This window comes from Equus caballus, chromosome 9 (assembly GCF_041296265.1).
Source record: "Equus caballus isolate H_3958 breed thoroughbred chromosome 9, TB-T2T, whole genome shotgun sequence".
In the NCBI taxonomy this organism is placed as follows: domain Eukaryota; kingdom Metazoa; phylum Chordata; class Mammalia; order Perissodactyla; family Equidae; genus Equus; species Equus caballus.
The window spans coordinates 59,364,672-59,388,488 of NC_091692.1; the positions used below are offsets into that span (position 1 = coordinate 59,364,672).

At 40.3% G+C, this 23,817-nt stretch overlaps 3 protein-coding genes and 1 non-coding gene across 10 annotated transcripts in view; 2 read left to right on the forward strand and 2 right to left on the reverse strand.

The window, feature by feature from the left end:
• The window catches only part of MATN2 (matrilin 2), a 141,109-nt gene extending 129,383 nt beyond the window's left edge, over positions 1-11,726 (forward strand). For 4 of the 7 annotated variants that reach the window (XM_023648748.2, XM_023648746.2, XM_023648749.2 and 1 more), the window contains 7 exons: positions 515-637; positions 4,489-4,902; positions 7,315-7,467; positions 8,691-8,762; positions 9,096-9,230; positions 9,607-9,705; positions 11,165-11,726. In XM_023648748.2, coding sequence (XP_023504516.1) covers positions 515-637; positions 4,489-4,902; positions 7,315-7,467; positions 8,691-8,762; positions 9,096-9,230; positions 9,607-9,705; positions 11,165-11,220 — 1,052 coding nt within the window. In that variant the 3' untranslated portion in view covers positions 11,221-11,726. The remainder of the gene's footprint in view (positions 1-514; positions 638-4,488; positions 4,903-7,314; positions 7,468-8,690; positions 8,763-9,095; positions 9,231-9,606; positions 9,706-11,164) is intronic. The other 3 variants (XM_023648747.2, XM_070221595.1, XM_070221596.1) reach the window with 1 other exon arrangement.
• A 4,285-nt stretch (positions 11,727-16,011) lies between these two features.
• On the reverse strand, positions 16,012-19,548 carry RPL30 (ribosomal protein L30). The gene is made up of 5 exons (XM_001491150.7): positions 18,978-19,548; positions 18,822-18,874; positions 18,411-18,556; positions 16,839-16,969; positions 16,012-16,113 (listed from the first exon to the last, which is right to left on the reverse strand). The coding sequence occupies exons 2-5, from the start codon at positions 18,840-18,842 to the stop codon at positions 16,064-16,066; spliced, it is 348 nt and encodes a 115-aa protein (XP_001491200.1). The 5' UTR covers positions 18,843-18,874; positions 18,978-19,548; the 3' UTR covers positions 16,012-16,063.
• Positions 16,281-16,414, reverse strand: LOC111775114 (small nucleolar RNA SNORA72). Its single transcript, XR_002810615.1, has one exon. It is a non-coding gene; the product is annotated as a small nucleolar RNA SNORA72 (small nucleolar RNA).
• A 6-nt stretch (positions 19,549-19,554) lies between the features above and the next one.
• ERICH5 (glutamate rich 5) overlaps positions 19,555-23,817 on the forward strand; it is a 31,406-nt gene continuing 27,143 nt past the window's right edge. The window contains exon 1 of the mRNA XM_070221598.1: positions 19,555-19,714. Coding sequence (XP_070077699.1) covers positions 19,690-19,714 — 25 coding nt within the window. The 5' untranslated portion in view covers positions 19,555-19,689. The remainder of the gene's footprint in view (positions 19,715-23,817) is intronic.

The following is a 23,817-nucleotide window of genomic DNA, read 5'->3' on the forward strand; positions in this document are numbered from 1 at the left end:
CTTGCTGCATGACCTTGGCAACTCTGTGGAACTTTCTGAGTTTCTTCATTTATATATTGGGTCCAATTATCCCTGCCTTCCTCTTCTCACAGGATGTTATGCAGATTAAAGTGCTGTAACTACTTTGAAGAGTTTGAAGCACCTCACACATGAGAAACGTTCATCAGACAATTAAAACTGGCGTATTTGGGATGTCCATGGGGAAAAATCAGTAGCTTGGGAAGGTCAAAACCCAAAGCACATTGAACACTTCTAAAAATTAATAGTAAATCTAGGACACCCAGTCACCTGTCTTACCATTCAGGCTTGTGGGAGCTAGAGCTTTCTGAGAAGAGCTTTTCTCTTACTGTGCCCTATCCTGAATATTAGACTGAAAAGAAGATGTTAAAAGGAGGTTTGAACAGAGATGGATTTTTAAAAAATGGATTACTTCCGTGAACTGTCCTGACATGACTGTTCAATCCAGTTCATTTCTACACTGATGTAGTTGCTCAACTCCCTACATTTTCCTCAGGGAAAGATGTCTGCAAATCGACCCACCACGGCTGCGAACACATTTGTGTTAATCGTGGCAGTTCCTACATCTGCAAATGCTCAGAGGGATTTATTCTAGCTGAGGATGGAAGACGGTGCAAGAGTAAGTGATCGAAACTTGGCTTTCTGCTTTAATTCGCCTTGGGAGCAATTGCTTTCTGGAGTGTTTTCGGGAAACAAAGACCTCCCCTCTGCTTCTACCATAAATGTAAATGTGTATATATAAATACAAATAGGGAAGAGAGAGCTTAACTGCAACGCTTGTGAAAAAACTTTTGGTTTTAGTTGACAGTAAGTTCACTATCAGCAAAAGGCTAGAGTAACCTTAGCTGAATAAGAATATCTCAAATGAGGGAAGTAAGACTTGTGCTCTGTTCTGTGCTGGAGAATTACCTTCAGTTTTTGGCATTGCACTTTAGGAAGAGAGAGATGAATCAAAGACTCTTGAGAGAATTACTTTATAATCTCAGAGTAGAAAAGACTTTTCTAAACATGACATGAAACATAAAAGCCATAAAAGAAAAAAAGGGAAAATGTATAGTAAGAGATTAATGCTACGATACTTTTGTTTTTTTGGTGAGGAAGATTACCCCTGGGCTAACATCTGTGCCAATCTTCCTCTATTTGTATGTAGGAAGCTGCCACAGAATGGCTTGACAAGCAGGGTGTAGGTCCATGCCCAGGATCCAAACCCACAAACCCCAGGCCACTGAAGCAGAACACGTGAACCTAACCACTGTGCCACTGGGCTGGCCCCTACATTTTTTTATCTGTTATCAGAGATCAAAAAGTCTGATGATTCCTTATGTTGGCAAAGGTACATTGTAATAGTCAATGATAAATTTGTTACTAGGTGTCTGAATTGGTACAACCTTTAGGAGGGCAATTTGGCAATATTTTAAAGGGAATTCCACTTCTAGGAGTTCATCCTACCAATAAGTGCATATATATATACAAGGATATTTTGTGCAGCATTATTTGTTGCAGCAAAAAATTGAAAACAAGGTAAATGTCCACCCATAAGAGGCTGGTTAGATAAATTATGGTGCCACTATATGATAGAATACTATACAGCTGTTACAAAGAATGAAGCAGCTCTAGATGTATACCCAAGATATTTTAGGTGAAAAAAGCAGGGTGCTGAATGGTTTTCATAGTATGCTACCATTGCTGTATTCTGCAAAAGGCTCCAACATACATTCTCCCTCGATACAGATATAGATACACACACACAGCCCCTTTGTAATATTTGAACTTTGTTCCATGTGCATGTGTTATTAAAAAAAATTTTTAAAGAAAAAGGGTAGAGACAAACAAGATTTAGAAAGCATCATGGTGAGGAAGTACAATGTCAAGTGAAATGTAAAGTAAGAAACTGAGGATCTTTGTAGAAAAAAAGACTTGAGCTACCATTCAGATACCAAAGTGACAGTCACCTCATTCATGATTTATATGACCTCTCCCCATAAGGGAAAGGCAGGCCATGGGGGAGAAGCTACAGCTTAGTCGGAGGACAAAGACACTTTCTCTCAGGGAAGCTGTGTGATTGATTAGTTAAGATCATGAGCTTTGGGTCAGACAGACCTGGATTTGAGCCCCTATTCCTACACTTGGGTGACCTTAGAGAAATCATTTAACTTCTCTTGAGGCTCAGTTTCTTCATCTATAACATGAGGATACTATCTCACAGAATTGTTGTAAATGAGATCGTGTATTTAAAGGTGCTTAGCCCAGTGCCAGCACCCTCAGCTTGACATTTTTGTTAGTGGTTTGACAGATGACAGCTATTGTAATCATCCACAGCAGAGCTGTCCAAAGCTGGGGCTTCAGGGGTGAGGTGAGGAGTTCCTCAGCAGGAGAGGTGTTCAGGCCCAGCCTGAATGGTACTGGTAGGGATGTTGGAAAGGTGTAAGCAATAGGAGGCCTACACTAGATGACCTTTAAAGGCCTTGTCTGATCCTGAGATTCCGGAACTTTGTGAAAATTAAGTTCTGAAAGCAAATCACAGCTCCATTCCAGTCTCATTGATTCAACTACCAAAAGAAAATGCCCAAGCAAAGTTGGAGTGACCCTCCTGCAAACAAGTAGCCAGCAAGGGGGTCTGTCATTCTTCCTGAGTCTGAAAGCAAAAGTCTGGCACTTCTTGGGGCCAGCCCATGGCTGAGTGGTTAAAGCTCCACATGCTCTGCTTTGGTGGCCCAGGTTCGTGGGTTCAGATCCTGGGTGCAGACCTACTCCACTCATCAGCCATGGTGTGGAGGCATCCTATATACAAAGTAGGGGAAGATTGGCACAGATGTTAGCTCAGGGCTAATCTGCCTCAAGCAAAAAAAAAAGAAAAAAAAAAGGAGGAAGATTGGCAACGATGTTAGCTCAGGGTGAATCTTCCCCACCAAGAAAAAAAAAGTCTGGCACTTCTTGCCCTGGTCTTCTTCCACTCTACCTAGCTGTCTTGTTTCCTGGAGAAGTCTTCTGTGCCCCTCTGTGCAGGGATGCTGCAAGTGCTGGTTTTGTTCTGTAAGAAAAGAGTGAATGGGGAAGAGAAAACAGACTCACTGCTGAAAAATTATTCCAGCATTTCTGAAATCTGCTGGAGAGCCTTGTGCACACCACCTGAGTCTTTTTTTGGTTGATTCAAGAACAGGCTGTGAATGTAAATGAAGCTCTGAATTGGCCTTTTCCTCTTTCACTAATGTAGGATCAATAGGTTGAGTAATGAGAACAAGCACTTAATGGAGAAAGAGAAGAACCCAGCCCCTTAACACACACACACACACACACACACACACACACACACACACATCAGCATGTTATTCAGGCCAGGCATTGAAATAATTTTGCTTGTGTGTGTCTTTACTTATATTGCGCGTCACTTTCAAAGATTAGACAGCTGCTTGATATGTGAAAGAGGATGCTATACTGCATACTGCAGACTGTTTGGAATGAGATCATCCATTTGGGATCTGTCCGTTTTTCTTATGCAGCCCTAAATAACAAAAAATCTCTCCACACCCAGCTTACTTAAGTATTTGCATAAAGCTTTTACTGTCAACCATCTGAGTTGCCTGAAAAGCTTCCATGTAGATAATTATTCACAGTGATAATTCATTTTTGAGCTTTAATAATATGCTACCCAGTGGACACCACCTCCTTCATTTATTCTGTCAACCAGCATTTATTGAACACCTACTGTGTGCCAGGTAGTGGGGGTACAGAAATGAATAGGACTTGGTCCTTGCTGAGGAGGAACTGCAGACCAGAGGAGGAGACTGACACGATCAGATAGCTGGCGTACAGTGTGGAGGACTCCATAGAGTAGTGTCAGGGATTCTGCTTTGGTCACTGTTGCATCCTGCTGCGTCTGCTGCCTTGCACAAAGAAGGTGCTCAATAAACAAATTTTTGTTGACTAAATTAGTAGTGTAGCTAAATTACTAGAATAACTTAGGAGTACACAGAGAGTAACTAATACAAGCTGGGTTCCTAGGAAAGCTCCCTGGAAGAAGTGATGGCTGAGCTGAACTTTAAGAACTTCCTTCTCTATCGTCTGTTGGAATGCAGCACTGGGGTGATGTCACTCTCCTGGAGTAAAGTTAGAGGACTCTTTTGGGTGCTCAGACCCTTCAGCCTAGTCTACACACAGTCCCTCCCAGACCTGGCTGTCAGTGACCCAGAGTACAGTCTGACCTGGTTTCCAATTCGTACCTCTGCTGTGTGTTTTTGCTTGTGAAAAATACTATTTTTATCAATTTAACAAGCCACATATAAAGGCAAATGTGAAAATTATGGTTGCTCGTTACTCTCCCAACACTTCAATCTGCCCTGTGTATTATCTAAAGAACAAAGGTGGTTCTCCAAAGTAGTTATGCCCCCAGTTGGAGCATAGTCGTCTTCTACTCTTGTGCATAAATGACATTTATCATTTAACTATCTCAACATTCCTTTGTTCCTGTAGGATGCACTGAAGGCCCAATTGACCTGGTCTTTGTGATCGACGGATCCAAGAGCCTTGGAGAAGAGAATTTTGAGATTGTAAAGCAGTTTGTCACTGGAATCATAGATTCCTTGGCGATTTCCCCCAAAGCCGCGAGAGTGGGGCTGCTCCAGTATTCCACGCAGGTCCGCACAGAATTTACCCTGAGAAACTTCGGCTCCGCCAAAGACATGAAAAAAGCTGTGGCCCACATGAAATACATGGGCAAGGGCTCTATGACTGGCCTGGCCCTGAAACACATGTTTGAGAGAAGTTTTACCCAAGTAGAAGGAGCCAGGCCTCTCTCCGCACGGGTGCCCAGAGTGGCCATCGTGTTCACAGACGGACGGGCTCAGGATGACGTCTCCGAGTGGGCCAGTAAAGCCAAGGCCAATGGTAATATGCGATGGAGGTGTGGTTTACACCACTCACAGTTCAGGTTTCTTAAACTCACTCAGTGGTCACAGCTGCCATAGGGGTGAGATTCTTTGAGCGTACAGAAAGGCTTCCTGTCAACTGCTGTTATACACCTTTACTAAACTGTCACCTAGAGGCCTTAAAGGGACCCCACAGGAGTTAAAGGACTCAGGAAGGATGTGAAAGGCCGACTGCTGACTGGGTGGTTAGTCTACACACAGACCACACTTGAGTAATCATCTACCACGATTTACTAGCCAGTGTGTGACCTCAGGGGAGACAATCAGCCAACCTCGCACAGTCTGTTTTAACCACAGATAAATACAAAACAGTTCCCAAACACTGTCTGGTCGCTTTAGAATCACCTGAAGGGTTGGGTAAAACTAGATTCCTTGTGGGAGGAACTTTTACTGAGACCTTTTTTTTTTTAAACCAGTGCTTCAGTTGAACATTCTCAAAGTGCAATAGCCTCACGATAGTGAATATTCCTATGTTTCAAGGAGGCAAATTTAGCTTTTGAGATAATCAAAATATTGGAATAGACTGACTCTATAACTCTTGTTTCTCGGTAAAGCTCAGCCTCTTCTCTGTGGTTTTTCTGACCCCATGTATAATGCACGGAGGGACCTGAGTTTCCTTTAGTTGTGTATATATGTGCAGTGTGGCAGAGGAGTGTGACCCTTGGAAAAGGAAACCCAAAACCTAGGATGACTGGTAGAGACAGCTTAAGGTGAAGTGTCTGGATTCCTTGGGGTGATAAGAAAACTTGAGGCTGTGAAGCAGTTGGCTTGAAAGCCACTTTCTTTAAGAACTTGTTGAGGGCCCCCTGCTGTCACAGGTCCTCTAAGGGGAAAAACGGAATTTGCACACCAGGGGCTTCATTCAAGACTTTATGGACCCAGTGCCTGGATCAGGCCTGGCATGCAGTATATGTGTGACTAATACTTGCTGAGTGAATGAACACAGAAGTGAAAGTGCTAGCAATTCCTTTAGTGAATTCCATTCCTCCCCACAGAAAGGCTGGTTCACAGCAACATTCAATCACTCTCTTTGTGAAGGAGGCCATTTTATTGATATTGCTTACCTCACTATTCACTCCTTTTTCCTAGCCCAGTAGAGTAGTAGCCACAAAAGCGGTCCTGCCCTGAATCATCTGGGTGGATTGTGAAACTGGCTGCTCACGCACAGTTCCTCTGCTTCTAGACTAGCTTGCTAGAGCTCATGTCAAACCCATGGGCCCCTAAAGACTGCATTCTTAAAATGTCTTGGGGAAAGCATCTTGTCTCCAAAGACAGTGGTTAGCCCTTTTGTCTCACTAAGACTAATCTACCCTACTCTTTCCCCCACTCGAATTTCCACCAGTCACCGAAAGGTAGGTGGTAGGAGAAACAGATGTTTATTTGGTTCTTTGATCAACAAGATTTATCTGAAGTGACATCCCCTAATGAATGTAATTACTCCTATGCATAGCTAACACAATCTTAAAATAGTAGTTATCCTTTTTTGGAAGTTGTGCATCAAGTCACTGGGCTCCCAGACAAACATGCTGAACTTGGCTACTGACCTTCCAGACTTAGAACAAGGCATAACTCTTGCTCCTTGGTTTGAAGAGCTGTTTTTATGTGTATTTAAAAACAAAATCTACTGTAATGAATTACCCAGAATAAGATATCAGTGCTGAAAAATGTTGAAAACCAAGCAGAACTTAAGTTCTTATTGTGTTTTACTTTCAAACGAAGAGTATATGGGAGAAGGGAGTCTAATGATTAATTTTGTATAGAAAAGCTTTTGGAGCAATCTCATATCCCCTTTGAAATCTAAGGTTGATACCTGGGTTTGTTCTGACTTTGGGATTCCAGTGGTCTGCAGATTCTCCTTTTCAGCTTAGCACCTCCTCACAAGGCTTTGTCCTCCCAAGAGGAGTGGACAGAATGCAGCTGCACTTGGCCCCAGGTCACTTAAACTTCCTACCCTGTACCTTCGAGAGGTAGAAACCAGGTTATAAGGTCATAAATTGACCTGCTGCTTAGAATTTTCCCAGAAGAGATTCCCATTTGTAAGCCAAAAATATAGTGCTCTCTTCTACTTTATCCACAAGGCTAATTCAGGGAAACGTTGAAGATTTATTAAATGACCTTGCCCAGAGCTGAACAAGAGGTTGGTGGTCTAGCTCGCCAACCTCTCCTAGATGCCTCACCTTCCTTTATCTTGGATGCCTCTCTTTTGTTCATAGAGCCAAAATAAAATGGTGGAAAAATAAAGGGAGGTTGACATGGACCGCTCAAATCACACCACTTAATATCTAGCTGGCTTTGGGTGCAGTACGCACAACTTCCAGACCCTGGGAACACAACTCTAACTATCTTGCTCTTAATTTGCTCTGCACCTTAGGTATAACTATGTATGCCGTCGGGGTAGGAAAAGCCATTGAAGAAGAACTACAAGAGATTGCCTCTGAGCCCATAGACAAGCATCTCTTCTATGCAGAAGACTTCAGCACAATGGGGGAGATCAATGAAAAACTAAAGAAAGGCATATGTGAAGGTACTATAACTTACCTCTAGGAGAGATCTTAGCAAACAGGGCAGCACAAACCCTTGAATGAGAAATTCTCAACCCATTCCTTCAAAGTGCTCAAAAAAGTGCCTACCTGGTGTGCAGGGCCAGTGATGCCTGGAAACACTAAGCACAAAAAATGGAACAGGGGAGAGAGAAGACAAAAGTAACAGCAAACACTGTTTGAGCACTCGCTCCGTGTCGAGCAGTGTTTTGACACACCAGAATACTTAATCCTCACAAAGACCCTATAAAAATGATCATTTAACAAGAAACAACCATTATATATATCAGGAGAGCTGATGCGCAATTTCAGGATGTGCCTGGGATTGGAGTGGAAAAGGATGGTAGTCCTTTCAAGCCCACTGTTGACTATTTAACAAATGCCTTCCTGCATGGACCACTTCTATTTACAGAATATTAGACTGCCCTTTACCATTCAGATTTTATGTCCAAGAGCTCTCTATGCTTTTCTCCAATTCACTTATTGTGCCAGGTATGCTAACATAGAGCAGTTCTATCTATTTTCCCCTTTACTCATGTCCCAGCTTCAGTCACCAATAAAATCCCAGTCTAAGTGATGTGTCTTACTCCTCTGAAGGAAAGATCAAGGAGGTGAAGGGGAACCAAGAAAGGAAGGCCTTTCAGATTTCTAATGAGAACAGATGATGTTTTGCCTCTAGGCTGTTTCATTCAAGTTGAAATGCCTCAAGTCAAACTTAATCAAACTTTTGTTGCCACCTTACCTTTTTTTTTCCTTCCCCAAAGCTCCAGTGCATGGTTGTATATCCTAGTTGTAGGTTGTTCTCATCTGTGTGAGCCACCACCACAGCATGGCAACTGACAGACAAGTAGTGTGGTTCTGCAACTGGGAAACAAACCCAGGCCACCAAAGCGGTGAGCACCACACTGTAACCACTAGGCCATCAGGGCTGGCTCCCCACCCTACCTTCTTGACATGATATTTTTGGGGGCATTCTTAAGATGCATTTTAGGGGTCCAGACTTCTCTTACTAGAGAGAACTGCCCTAGAGTGGTCTTGGATTATCTTGGTAACCAGTTGTTTTTTGAATTTGTGTTGTTATGAAATAAAACCAAAACACCCTGGGTTACAGCAGGTAGGTAAGGAATTGGTCTGGGACCAGTTTCCTAGAGAACACATGATGCATACAGACAATTGTCACTCCTTTTGGTCATGTTTTTCCTCTCAGCTCTGGAAGACTCTGATGGAAGTCAGGATTCCCCAGCAGGGGAACTGCCAAAGAGGGTCCACCAGCCAACAGGTAAATTTTAAAAAGCAGTGTTTTTAGAATCTTTCATGAATGCTTCTACCATGCTTCCCCCCCAGACAAAAGTTGTAAAGAAGTAAAAGTAAGATTTGAATCATGTTAGCTATGGCTTTTTTCCCCTCAATCAGATTGGAAGCATTTACTTTACACTTTAAACCATATTTGGTAATAGCCTCTCTGCTGACAGTCTTTTTACCACAGTATGTCCCAAAGTAAAGCTGTCTCCCATGCTAGAAATACCAAGTACCTTACTCTGACAGCTGATGGCTGTTTTATAACCACAACCGTGTTAAACAGGTTTGACTTCAGTTTTCTTTCTCTTTACAGAATCTGAGCCAGTCACCATAAATATCCAAGACCTACTTTCCTGTTCTAATTTTGCAGTGCAACACAAATATCTGTTTGAAGAAGACAATCTTTCACGGTCTACACAAAAACTTTTTCATTCAACAAAATCTTCAGGTAATTCCAAGTAAAATATCACTAAAAGGTAACTTGCCAACAAGTTTGCCTGCCAACAAACTCAGCTTAAAGTGGGAAAGGAAAGGAGGAAGTAGGAAATAGGATAGGGGAAAAGAGAAGTTAAGTAAAACGAGAACTAAAAGAAATAAACTAGAAGAAACTGAGTACATAGTCTTCCCCCAGACCACAATAAAGGCCACTTCCAGTTTGGAAGCATATACAGCCCTTTCCTGGTATTTACTGGATCTGGCTGCATGGAAAAAGTGGAACATTTCTTTCATTATGGTTTCCTCCATATGCTGATTCAGTCCTATTATTATGTGTCTGGGAAGTCTGGTGAGTTATAGAGGTGAACACTTTCCATCTGCTTTTGCAGGAAGTCCTTTGGAAGAAAAACCCGATCAATGCAAATGTGAAAACCTTATGATGTTCCAGAACCTTGCAAATGAAGAAGTAAGAAAATTAACACAGCGCTATATCCTTTTCTGTTATGCTTCTGTATGGAATGCAAAGGATATTATCAGAACTTCACAAATACTATATATGGGTATAAATCAAATGAAGTCATTTCCATAAAGAATAATGAACTCCAGGAAAGATTTTCTTAAATACCTGATAGGTGTTTGAGAGCCAAGGGCAAGCCAAGCTTAGTGGCAAGGGTCAAGCACTTAGTTGCTATCTGTGTTCTAGAGGGTTTAGCAATAAGGCAGTCAGCCAGTCAGTATGCAAACGAAAGAAAAAACAGTTAACTCCCTCTCTGCTGGGAGGAAATGAAGGATATATACTAGGTCTGAAGTGCATCAAAGGGACAGTATGTATAGGCAAAGAAAGCTGTAGAATGAAGAGGTTTCAAACTCCATCTAGACTGCAAACCTTTCCTCTGGCCCCAAGCCACATCACAGCCACATCTGGTCAGTGTGGAGTTTCTAGAGGGCTGCAGTGGGTCTTTTTGTTTATTTGGCAGCAGAGATCTTTTATATCAGCACTCTGAGATGAAACATTCTACTGAGAGAACAGCAGGATCCAATGATTCACTGGAATAATACAAATAAAAGGAATGCTTTGAGATAATGGAGAAATGAGGATTCACTGCTTTTACACACTTAACACCCTTGCCAACTGCTCTGAACTTAAAATTACAGTAAGCTTACTCAAACTGGCTGGTATCTCTCAACATGCACCAACTAATCTAAAGGGAAATGACTTAATTCTGAACTATTTCTGTGCCATTGGCTTTATGTAAGGAACGGCATACAGCCTTTCCTTTTCTGAAAGCAGAAATATGCTCCCCTGAGTAAAATAATCTGGCAGTGTTTAATATAGATTATGAATCTGGGCCTCTAATTCTGCCATCAAGGGGACTAGTGGAGGATATTAGGGAGTTTACAGGGAGGAAGACAAATGCTTATTCTAATGCCCCTCCCCTCTCTCCCAGCCCACTTCTGGTCTATTTACAAGAGACTAAGGAAGTTATATCTAAAGTAACATAGGGCAGAGGCTTCAAAGCTGGCCTATCTGGCATCATAGGTGAAAACTCCCCCTCTCTCTTCTGACCTCCTATCTTACTTTCCAAGGCCTAATCCTTTTGTTTTCCCTTCACCACATTCCAACATTATCAATTCTGGCTCCCAGAGGTGTGCTATGGCAAACTAGTTTACAAGCAACAGGGGTGTGAGTAGAACTAAAAATTAAAAAAAGAATTCGAACTGAGCTATTTGTCTTTAACCTGAAAAAGATTTATAGTCTTGAAAGCATGTGTTAAATGAGTTACTATCAACTTACAAGTGAGGATTTTAAAATTCTTAACTGAAATGGAACAACACAAAGCCTTGTATTTTTCAGGACAAATTTTTATGTAGATTAATCAAGTTGTATTTGAATGTAGATAAAAATAGGCAATTCAGATTCCTCCTCTTCCTTAATTTGAGATTTACTAGAAGAAATGACACAGAGAATGGAAGCCCTGGAAAATCGCTTGAGATACAGATGAAGACTCGAAATGCTTTACGTATTTGTACATCATTGTATCAAGGATTACAACAAAAGCAGTTCAGAGCCCCAAAGCTCAGGCTGTTAATTCTTTAAGGTTGTAAAGTAAAACATAAGTGAGAAAGCTGGTTTGCTATACAACAAAGGCAAAAGGTAGACACTCACTTGTATAAATTTGAGAATAAAAAAATCTTTCAGAATCTTAAAACGAGTTTGCCAAGTGAGAACAAATAAACTATGCAAGATATTCTGTAACATACTGTGGATATGTTTTTCTTCTGCCTCTTCCTGCCTTAGAGTGTTGCAATCTCATTTGACTACAAAATAAAGTTTGCACAGTCTTACTTCTGTAGAACACTGGCCATAGGAAAAGCTGTTTTTTTTTTGTATTGGACTTTACCTTGATATATGTATATGGATTTATGCATAAAATCATAGAACATATGTACTTGTGTAACAAGTTGAATTTTTTTTACACAATATTAAAATTCACTTCAGAGAATGGTATTCTGTGTAAAATTCATTTAACTTTAAATGCAAGGGATGTATACATGAGAAATGGCCAATATGCATATGAAAAACATGTGAAATCTCACTAGCAATCCGGAAAATGCAGGTTAAATCAGCTTGGCAAAAATTTGTATGTCTGACTATAGTGCTGGAAACAATGTGGAAATATGGGGCTCTTGTACACTGCTAGTAAGAATGCAAATGGGTGGTCTCTTTGGAGAATAATCAGTCAATACCTAGTAAAACTGAAAATGCACACAACCCTGTACTCTTAGCAACTGCACTTACAGGTATCTAACTAGATGGTTTTAGCAAATACATTCAAGACCTGTACAAGAATGTTACTGGAGTTTCTAACAGTAACACATCAGAAGTAACCTAATCATCATAAAGGGAAATGATAAATTGTGGTGTAGTCCACCCTTCAGAAATACTATACAATATTTAAAAGAAATGCACTAAATCAACATATATACATGGTAAAACTCAAAAAGATGAATTTAAAAAACCAATGGCAAAGTATGTTTAGCATACCGTTTCTGTAAATTAAAAAAAAAAACAAACATTACTAGTTGTTCAAAAATACATAAATATGTACATTTAAGTACAAGAAATGTTCTAGAAGGATATACACAAAGTGGTTTCCTGGGAAAATAAGGAAGTAGGACTAGGAACAGGGTCAAAGGAGACTTGAAGCGTACCAGCAGTTCAAGGCACTTGCAGCAAGAAACGCTACAGGTGGCAGCTTCTTTACGAAATGAAGACACCCAAAATGACATCCTTCCCATGGAAGCTGTTTTGGAGACCAATGATACTTTACAAAAACAAAACACGTTGAATAAGCTTATGTTTAAATACTTCAAGATAAGTATTTCCATCAGAATGTCCTCCTAAAGGGCATCGTGGTCAAGTGGGAAGAACATTTCCAAGGCTGCAATCACATTTGAAAATCCTGATTCTTTCCCAGTACAAAAGTTGTGATTGAAAGTATTAAACCTTCAGTTTATATATGAGTCATCCGTTTGATCCTGAAAACACATTTTCATTAGGAAGCACTAATTTGGGTTGGCATTACCTTTTAAGATGTAATTATAGTTCAGGCATAGCTTCTAGTTGACTCAATTCTACTTCACTTCTGTTGAGTCCTGGCTCCCCCTAGTGGCTCTAAAGACTGCCTGTGCCCCATCCCAATGCAATATTCTTTTAAGCTATTAAATACATATAATCACAGGGTTTTCAAATTTCCCCAATTTGGGGAGGAAAACGCCTTCATGGAAAGCAAAGGCCTCCAATCAATCCATCAAATTTACAGATTAACCCAAGATATTTAAGATTGTCTAAAATTTGAAATATTTCTCCATTTTCCGTTTTGCTAACTGTGTACATCTCAGGTATAAGGGTTTTGCATTCTAGTTTCATTTACTGTGTGACCTTTCCAAGCCTTGATTTCCTCATATTTAAAATGAGACTAATTGTACTAGCTCATTGGGTTGTCAAGAGGATTAAATGAGTCAACATGCACTACTTAGTAAAGTATCTAACATTTTAAATGCTTAATATTAATTTTTATTCTTCAGCAGCCAAGAGAAGAGTATCTAACACAAAGATGGTGCTTTAAGTGTACATTAAGTGAATGAATGGATTCTTTGCTTACCTTACATGAGGTACGTACTTTGGCAGATTTCCACTCCTAAACTATCTTTTGAAGCAAACAGGCAGGAAGTAGTAAATTAAATAATGGTAGATGTACAAGATGTTCAAAACCTACTATCAACAAGATGAAGATAAAATTCTGGACTAGAAAGCCCCAAGCAATCAATGAGAAATAAGTAAATGTTTAAGGCCTAAAAGTCATTTACTCTGGTTTTTGAACTTATGTGCCAGTAACATAATGAGTGATGTAAAGTTGAAAATGTTAAGCGTCTCTGCCCTCTGGGACCTTAGTTTAGTGAGAGACAGATGTGATTAATGCCATAAAAAATGTTCTATGGTAACTCAGAGGCACCCAATTTAGACTAGAAGAGAGGATGTTGGCACAGGCCTGGAAAAGGAAGAAAAGGGAAAGAAACCAGCCATCACTGCAGGCAGAGACAGCAGGTCTAAAGGGCAGCTAGAAATAAGAGTTACAAGACAGCAGATCAAAAAGGACTGTTTTCCATGAACCAAATAACCATCTTCCAGAAGGCCCAACTAACTGCATTCACAACCAGCCTAAAGTTTGATTTCTTCCCTATGCACCTTTGCTCCTGCCACCTACCACACACATTGCAATTAACACACTCCACAATGTCTAACCTCTTGTTTGGGACTGTCCTCTCTCTCAGGATAGGTATGCAGTTAAGTCCAACTGGCTGGAATTTCTTGCAATGCCCTATATACTGGAGCTTCCCAGACAAACACATTACCTTTCATTAAAATCAGAAGAGAGCCAGCTTGGACATTCCCAGATCTTCTTGGCCAGTTGCATTTTCTCCAATCCTGGCAGCACTTTAAAGGCACTTCATCACAGCTGCCCCAGGCCAGAATAAGTGAGGTGTATTTCTTATCTACTAGCTTTAAACTCATTTTCTCTGAACTTTCAATTCCTTTCTTGCTAAAACAATGGTGAGCACACAAAAAACACAAAGAAAAGGTAAAAGCCAAAAGATCTTAGAGCATATAATCACCACCTAGAAGGCCATAGAAATCATAAATTTTCTAAAAACCATCATTCCAAAACCCCTGCAGCCAAAGTCATGCAACAGAACCCATTGTAAAGAAATGGTACATTGGCACTCACATTATTCTAGTCTTCAGATCACCAGCCCTTAAGAAATTAAATTGGAACTAGTCCCTGGAGGGAAACATCATCCAGAAATAACCCAAATAGCTGAAAGGTCAATTTGAAGGGGAAATTGACTGAGTTAAGTGGAAAATAGGCACACAAACTTCCTTAACCAAGACTGAAAACACTTTCAACAATGGAAACAGACTAACAGAATTAGAGACCAGTAGTCTGACCAAGCAATTCTTAGCAAGCATAAATTTCAACATTTAAACTACCTTGGGCGCACCAGTTTCAACATTTACAAATTTTCATCTAACCCTGTGGCTCTCAACGAGGAAAGACTACTTTGAAAATGTAGCCTGCCACAACAAAATAACTGTCCCATCAAAAAACGCCAGTTGTGCTCTCAAATTGAGAAATAGTGAGTAACTGCACCACCAGTAAGAACGCCCTAGTTAATAATAGCTACTCTCCAAATTATATCCACCACCTCAGATTAACTGCAGACACAAACTAAAATCCTACAATGTTTCCTTGAAAGAAACAAATTCCTCACCTGTGAAACTGGGGATTTGACCCACCCATGGTTATTTTTATTAAGTAAGTAGTCTTCTGACTCTTAAGTTCAATACACACTTGACTGGATAATGTTATGGAAGGCATCCTTATCTCCTACACCTCATTCATCTACCACCAAAAACTGCCTATCTGAAGTGACTGATTCTAAAGTTAAAAGAATACTGTCATTTCTCATGCTTCTGCAGCCTCAGAGCCCAGCACAGACTGTGTAGGGTATACCCTACCAGCACCATTCAACTCTCTAAATCAAGAGGTATCTAAATCAGTTATTTTTCCCTGAACTAATTCCTCTGAATGTTCCAAAGGATATTAACAGATGTGGGAAAAGGATTCCACAGGACATACTCAGATGCGGTATGCAGTTTCATTAAAAAATATGAACAGTGAGCACACCTCACAGTATCTTTTAGGGCTAAAATTATAAGCACACTTTGGGCAACTGTGGACTTAACACATTGAACATGTGGAATTATTCTGAAGTTATCCAAGTAAATTTCTTATCCACAACCACTGCACACCCTTAGGAAAGATCCTACTTCATCAAAGTTCAACAGAGTTTCTCTCAGCTTGTGACAGAATTTTGGCTATGGGGAACATATTTCATTTAATGCTCTTTGCTACTCAGATTTGGTAGATTTAAGCAGGACTATAAATTCCAATTCTGGGCATTGAATCTTGCTGTCTGTCAAGCATTTTCAAATATAAAATGCCAACAATGTCCTGAGACTGAATTATGAAAATTAAGTCTCTTAAAAATCTAGTACAGGAAAGGAACTCAGTGCACTCCCCTTACAAAAACGGGAAACAGAAACTAGGATGTATACCTCTTAACCCAGAAGTCTTGCCACGTCTAGCTGCCTCATCCTCTCTAGCCCTATTTTCAGGAAAGTGTACTGAAACAAAAAGATCTAAAGAAAATAACTGACATGGATACAATGTTTTTAAAAGAAGCTCTGGCCAGTTTTATTAAAGAAAAATTTTGCATGATTTACTTTTCACCAGTCTGTTCTGGCATGCTTCTAATGATATCAGAATCACCTAGAAAATAAAACACAATAATTTTACAATTCATTGAATCATCAAATTAGCAGTGGTTATCTTCAAAAGTTATTATACTAGCTGTGCTGTCATTTCTTAAGATTGATCAAAGATACCTGGAGTTACAGACATTTCCCAAATAAGATGCATCAGACAAATCAGATTTGGTTTATCCCCAGCATTTATAAAACCAGATCTAGGGAAAGAACTAGGTCTGGGGACACATGCATGGTATTTTAATATAGCGAATGTTTAGCCTGCTCTGATTATTACAAAATCAGAACAGCGAGAATATTCGCAGTTATCTTATGAATTGATTAAAAATTCCCAAGTTCAAAACATAACAGTACGTGTATTTGTAGGCACTACTTCTTCTCAACTTAGTTTTACCTCTCTGTTCTCAGGCAGCCAGTAAGGATTACCTTCTACTATTTCACCTGATTGTTCTCCCCTTTTATAATTTCACCTTTACCAAGGTCATAAATCATCATTTCTTAGGTGCTTCATCAAACAAAATCTGTGATCTCAAACTAACGAACCATTTAGGAAAAGTCAATTATAGTGTACTGACATTCATTATCAATTCTTTGTAAAATAAAACTACAGGTAATCCCTTGCATATCCAAATTCTCACTGTGTGAACTCAGGAACCAAAAACATTTGTAAAGCAAACAATACCTGTATTACACTGTAGAGGAAGAAAACTTATAATTTAAAAAGCATACCTGGATCAATAATAGCCAGTGTGCACACTCTGTAGTATTTTCCACATGCTGTGCCCAATTCAATATTATTGCCACTGTAGTGATGGACACCAGTTTTGGCCAACATGGCGTAGTACTCTATTTCAGATTTCCTTTGGAAACCAAAAGACAAATAAATAAATGCCATACCAAGTGACTGACAGATGAAATGTTACTACTTCTTAGTTTTATGTTGATGAGGCCTTCAAACAGTAACTAAGCCAGTCACCACTCTTAAAAACATTATCATCATATCTATTAGCCAATACAAACTATCTTTCCTTGGATCCCTTACAAGGGATGGGACAACCAGCAAACATCCATTGAATACCTACATTTAAGACACTTATCTATGCTCAACGGAAAAGAGGGAAGGGTGAAAATAAAAGCATTATTTACTTAATATTTACTACATGCTAGACAGTTTACATTATTTAACTGCCATGACAACCTCTAAAATATTAGGTACTCCATTCTTTTTAATGAAAAAATTGAGGCACAGTATAGGCGGAAGATCCAGGATGCAAAACCCTGTTATCTTTAAAAGGTAACCCATTTTCACCCTCTGGTGCTCTGAATCCTAGATGGGGAGTGATATTACTTAGCCCAGAGTTAACATTTCTGTGTCAGTTGAGTAGGTAGATATTAACGGTTTTACAAATTTGAAGGGAGTCCTAACAGAACCTTGCCACTGCTCAGTGTGGATCCACAGACAGCAGTAGTTTCACAAGATACTTGTTAGAAATGTAAAATCTCAGGTCCCATCCAAGACGCATTAAATCAGAGCCAGCATTTTAGCAAGATGACTCGTGTGATTGTATGCACATTCACATTGGAGAACCACTGCCATAGAAGGTTTGGAATAAGACCAAAAAACGGGATGGGATGGAGAAGAGAGCACTCAGGCTTTGACAGTTAAGTAACAGACACCCTATACAAAACGCTGTGAGCAGGTCACGCATTACCAGAGAAAAGCAATGCGGGTAGGGGACTGATTATATGGCTTACAATTCTTCAAGATCCAAGTTTCTTTAACTTATTTACACCACCAACTGAGTTCAATTTCCAAACAGGGAGTCAAGCAAAAACTTTGGCCCAGAGAATTAACACAGAGGGATGAACTAGGTGATTCTATGATAGCCTGCAGCTCCATTGGCCAGCCTGAACTTTTCTTATCTAGCTTTTCTACACTGAAATAAGTTCATACAATGAAGCACTTTTAAAGCGTTTCAAAGCTAAAAGAATGACCAAAAAGGCAGAACACAAAATACACACAATAACAAATACTCAAACTTTGACGTTCTGTGGTTTACCCTCTCTGCCATACACTTCCCCCAAGGATACGCTTCACAAGGAGAGAACACGGTGGGGAGAAGGGGATCAAGAGCCAACCACCACAATAGCAACCATTAGTCATTCTAAAAGCCTTCTCTTGTAAAACAAATTTAAATAAAACCGAGTTCTGCTACCCAGATTGCATGTAGTTTACACTCCTGGATATTCGCTCACGAAGAACGTGCAGTGGGCGACACATACTCAGGTCCCTTGGATTACCTCAAAGCTGGGCAGTTGTTGGCGAGGATGACCAGTTTCGCTTTGCCTTGTCTGATCATTTTCAGAGTCTGCTTGTACCCCAGCACGTACTTTCCACTTTTCATAACCAGTTGGAGCCTAGAGTTGATCGACTCCAACGATTTTTTCTACAAAGCAAACATTTAACACGGATGTGAAGGCCTTGTTCGTCACCAGCTCAAAACTGGGTCCAGCTTTCTGGAAGCCGGGCCCCTTAATAAACCTCCGAAGTCGAAGGTCCCAAGTCATTTAAGAGGGCCTCTTGGGTTCCCTGCGAGACCCTCCAATGGCCAGTGGGCACGCTGTGTCCCCGGTGTGCTCAGATCTGCCCGCCCCGGCCGAGACTCATCTCTCCACGTGAATCGGCTTCCAGCCCTGGCCCGCTTCACTCACCGTCTTCTTTGCGGCCACCATCTTCCTGCCTTAGGTGCGGGACGGCCCCCAACCTAAAACATACAGAGCACAGGAAGTTTACGAGCCGCAGCTCCAAACGACAACCCGCGGGGCTCCCTGCGCTGCCTAAACCTCGGCCTGCTGGAGCCCACTCACCAAGAGCAGCCGCCAAGATGGCCGGGGAGCGAGAAAGGAAAGAGCTCCCAAAATGCAAAGCTCTTCACCGCAAAGCCGGGACTCCAGGACCGGAAGCGGAAGCAAATCGAAGGCGGAGGGGGCGGGGCAAGAAGGGGCGCTGTGTTGCCGGTTGCTATAAATACCGCTAGTTAGAGTGGCGGTTGCGGCGAACGCTTCGCCCGGCTGCCGGCCTTAGGCGTCTAGGCGCTGTGTTACTCTGCTGCGCAGAGCTGTGGACTGAGGAACCGAGGGACGTCGAGACTGGCAGGAGTTGGAGAAGCCGACTGAGGGTGAGGCGGGGGGCGTGGCGAGAAGAGGCGGCTGCGGCTGGACCACGGTCTTAGTGCCGCTTTGCTCATTTCTGGAGAGAGTCGGGAGGACCCCGGTGCGCGGCAGCTCCGGGTCTGCGCTCCTCCGTCAGTTCCGCCAGGCTGAAGCAGCTGCGTGCGCTCCTGCTCTCGCCCAAGTTGCCGATCCCTCGGAGAACGGTGGCGCCGCGCGCTGGCTCCCCCAAACTCAACTCTTGTGGCTGTGTTAGTGTGAACTTGTAAGCCGAATTTGCAGAGAGCGATAAAAAGGTCCAGTTAAAAAAATCTTTTTGTTGTGAACGTTGGACTTTGACATAAATGTCCAGGGGCGGATCATTCAAAATATTAGGCTCAGAAAGTACCCATCACCACCACCAAAAAAAATGAAAAGTCCAGTCAGACCAGTAGGTAAGCTACTTCGCGTGTCATCGTGCCCTGGAGATCAGGAGGAGCAACCAAAAAAGGGGGGCGGGGGGCGGGGCTAACTGTGCCAGGAACTGTGCTACACCATTCCCCTATTTTATTTGATAGTCACAAAAACTCTTTTGAGATAAGTGACGTTTTTATTCTCAAGTTTCCATATCTAGTGTATTATCGGAGGTAGAGTCAGTACCCAGGTCTGTACTGTAGGTCACTTCACAATTAAAGTTTATTCAAATGTGTGTCCCACTTTGACGTGAAATTAACCAGACAAGTAGGTTGTCATACTACTTTTAACATTTAGGCAGAAATTATTATTGTGCACTTACAGATAATATTTGCCCTCCTCTATTAATGTAGTTCTAAAATATGTTAAGCTCTGTTTTTGCTTGTTAGTAATTTTAGAACAGATAACTAGTCCTCTGATTTAAAGTTAAAGAAACTGAGACCTAGAGAACTTGTGACACTGCTGCCTGATAGTGAAGGCTAAAACGTTATTTCCTCTTTTAATCCTATCCTCGTTTTTCTTTTCTGATCCATGTAAATGTTTCAGTTGTGGTTGTCACGCTGTTATAAAAATTGAATCATCTACTTAAGAGCACTTTCTGTTACAGTTCATGGCAGGTACAATTTGGAAATATTTAGAGTCTGCTTTGGCATTAGACATTCAGGTATGCATTTTTTTCCCCCATTATCATTAAACATTCTTGTTAGGCACTTGATATGGAAAGAACATAATACATCTTACCCTCAAGGGTCTAATAGTCAAGTTGAGAAGACAAGACCTATAAAAAGACACTTAGCATAGTTCTAATTGCCATGTATGAGTATGAAATCGTGATCACAGACGTTGCATGAATGGTACCATGTACCAGGTCCCATGTTAGGCCTGGTCATATAAGATGCCCTGGGAAACTTTGCAGTCTGTGTCTGGAAGAAGACAAACAAATAGCATAATGTGTTTATTCAATTTAACAAATATATTTGACAAATTCAACATCACTCTAGGTACTAAGAATATACAAATACATGGTATCTGTTCTTAAAGAGCATACTATCTAGCTGGGCCTTATAGAAGAGTAATATTAAGAATAATTAACTTTTGCATAGACTTTAATGTACTTTTCACAAATCTTAACTGATGGTTACAATAACCTCATAGGCATTATTATCATCTTTATTTTACAGAGGATAAAACTAGAGAGAAAAGTGGTTAAATAATTTAGTGAAGGTTAAGACAGATCAGTGCTGAGATTTAAAGTCAGGTCTTCTGCAGGATTATCTGAAATCAAAGCGGGATGCATTCTAGTCGGAGAAGAGCAGAAGCAGAGCTAAAAGCATGATCAGAGAGTGGATGGTACAGTTTGGCTGGCATATGGCATTCATGAGGGGGAATGGTGAGAAAAAAATACAAAAAAAGTGAAACATTTAAGATTTAAATGTTATGAGTAAGTTTGCTTTAGCATAGAATTTTAAGAAATCATTTTATGCTTAAAATTTTACTTCATTGTCTAGTCTTTTTCCAGAAATCTATTTAAATCCCTGGATCTTTGTCCATTATTGAAGAGCCCTTGGGAGAGGCTCCCTCAGTTTTCAGCATTTTTAAGGGCAGCATGCCGACCAATTATTCCATTGCTAATGGGAACTGAAAACACTGAAGGCACTAAAATTAAATTGTCACCAAAAAGATTAAAATTAGATATAAAATAGGTTGGGGAAATAGGCTCTTTAAGGACAGATTGACGGTATGTCAAAACATAAAATGAACTTACCCACATGAGCATTTTGTGTAGGGACTGAAGATCACAGTGGTTTCTAGAATGAGGTCGGAGGCTGGAAGGAGGTAAGGAAACACTTTAATTTTATTCCCTTTGTGCTATTTGAGTCTTTTGGCTCAGCAATTCAACTTTTAGGAATCTCTCCTACAATAACAGTTACAGTTGCTCAAAGACATGAACAAGGATATTTATTTAAACGTTATTTTTAATAGCAAAAAAAAATTAGAAACAACATCAAATGCTCATCATTCTTAACCAATATATATGTTTGTATATACATAGAAAATTCAAGTCTGGAAAGCTGATCATCAAAACTTACCTCTGGGTGAGAGATGAGAAGAGTAGGTGGTGAGGAGAGGACATTTACTATTTACTTTATTTCAGTACTGCTTGAATTATTTTACACTGAATTATTTTATAGCATGCAGTAATTGTTACATAAAAAGTTCCATTTTAATAATAAAGTGGTTATTTTCAATAGATCATTTGAAAAACATCAATTATATCTCAAAGTATGCCTCCCAGATCACTTGATTCAGAATCAACTTGAATTCTGACTCCTGGGCCCCACCCAGGTCTGTGGAAAAAAATCTCTGGATGTGGGGCCTGGGAATCTGAATTTAATAAGCAGCCTCGATGATTCTTTTAAATACTAAAATTTGAGAAGTAGAGAACTAAAGAATGAGATAGCCAAGTTGGTTCTGAGGCATGCCTGCTTAAATAGAAATATAAACTAAATGATAATGCCTTACACTTTCTTATTGAGCTCTGTACTTTCAAAGCTCTTTAATATTTGCTTTTCCCAAAGTAATCAGGATAGACATTACCCCCATTTTAGAGAGTGAATGATTAAACCACTTGAGATGACTTTCTTGAGGTGTTTTTCATTATTTGATACCAAGTTTCCTGTCCTTACTGTTATGTCCTCATTATGCTTTAAAAGAAAGGCCTTCATTACTTTCTCCCAGGGGCCTTACAGTGGTTTTGTACTGGAAACCAGAGAAGTCCAAAGCACTTCATTTTTGTGTATGAATCATGACCACAGAATGAGAATTCTTCCTAGGAAATGTTAACTGAACCTGCTGTATCTCTTTGGAGATAGACTTACATTCTTCATTTTCTATGCATGAATTTGGACAACTTATCTAACCTCCCTAAGCCTCAGTTTCCTCATCAATAAAATTAGAATAATGTCTACCTCACAGTGTTGTTGTTGAGGATCACCGTAAACATAATAGTGTTAAAGCACCTGGCACAGGGCCCTGTACAGAATAAGTATGTCTTCCTCAGTCCCAATCCCACCTCCCCAACCTCCCCACTGCAGCCACCCACCCACACCCAGGTCATTCACAACATCACAAAACCTGTACACTAGAGGAAGAAACACTTGGCATGCAAAATGACAGTCAAATCCTTTGGCTCATGAAGATTTTGTAAAGATTTCCATGCTTGTATTTATTAGAGCAAGAGTTGCCAAACTTTTTCTGTACAGGGCCAAATAGTAAATATTTTAGGCCTTTCAGACCATATGGTCTCTGTGGCAACTGCTCAACTCTGCTGTTGTAACACGAAGGCAGCCAAAGACAATATGTAAATGAATGGGCATGGCTGTGTTCCAGTAAAACTTTACAAAATCAGGCAGCTGGCTGGATTTGGCCTGTGGGCCATGGTTTGCTGACCCCTGTGTTAGAAAATTACTGTTATTAAAAATAGCTACTTTTCATGTCTGTATGGTGACAGATAAAAACTAGCCTATTGGTAGCGAGCACCATGCAGTCTACACAGAAACTGAGATATAGTAATGTACACCTGAAATTACACAATGTTATAAACCAATATGACCTCAATAAAATTTCAAAAAGAAAAAATAGCTACTGTAAGTCATAGAGAATGTCCTTAGTCTAAAGAGATGTATGTTGAAGTAATTACAGATGAAGTGTCATGATATCTGCAAATTATTTTCAAATTGCTAAAATAAATGTAGATAACTGACAGGTAGGTAGGAAGAACAAATGCAGCAAGGTGTTAACATTTGTTAATTTTAAGTGGAGGGTATATGGGTGTTTGTTGTACTAATTGACTTTTCATAAGTTCGAAAATCTTAATACTAAAAAGTCGGGAAATTTATATGTTTTGAGAAAGGACTTTGCCATGCAGACATTATTTTATTTTTTCTGGATCCTAGTCTGTAGCATTCAGAGTGATCTTAAAAGAATACCAACAGGTAAATGTGATAGGACAGAATTAACACGAGGCTCTCCTTTGGTTTTTCTTCACGAAAATCACTGCTCCAAGTTTCTGAGAACTCTGCAG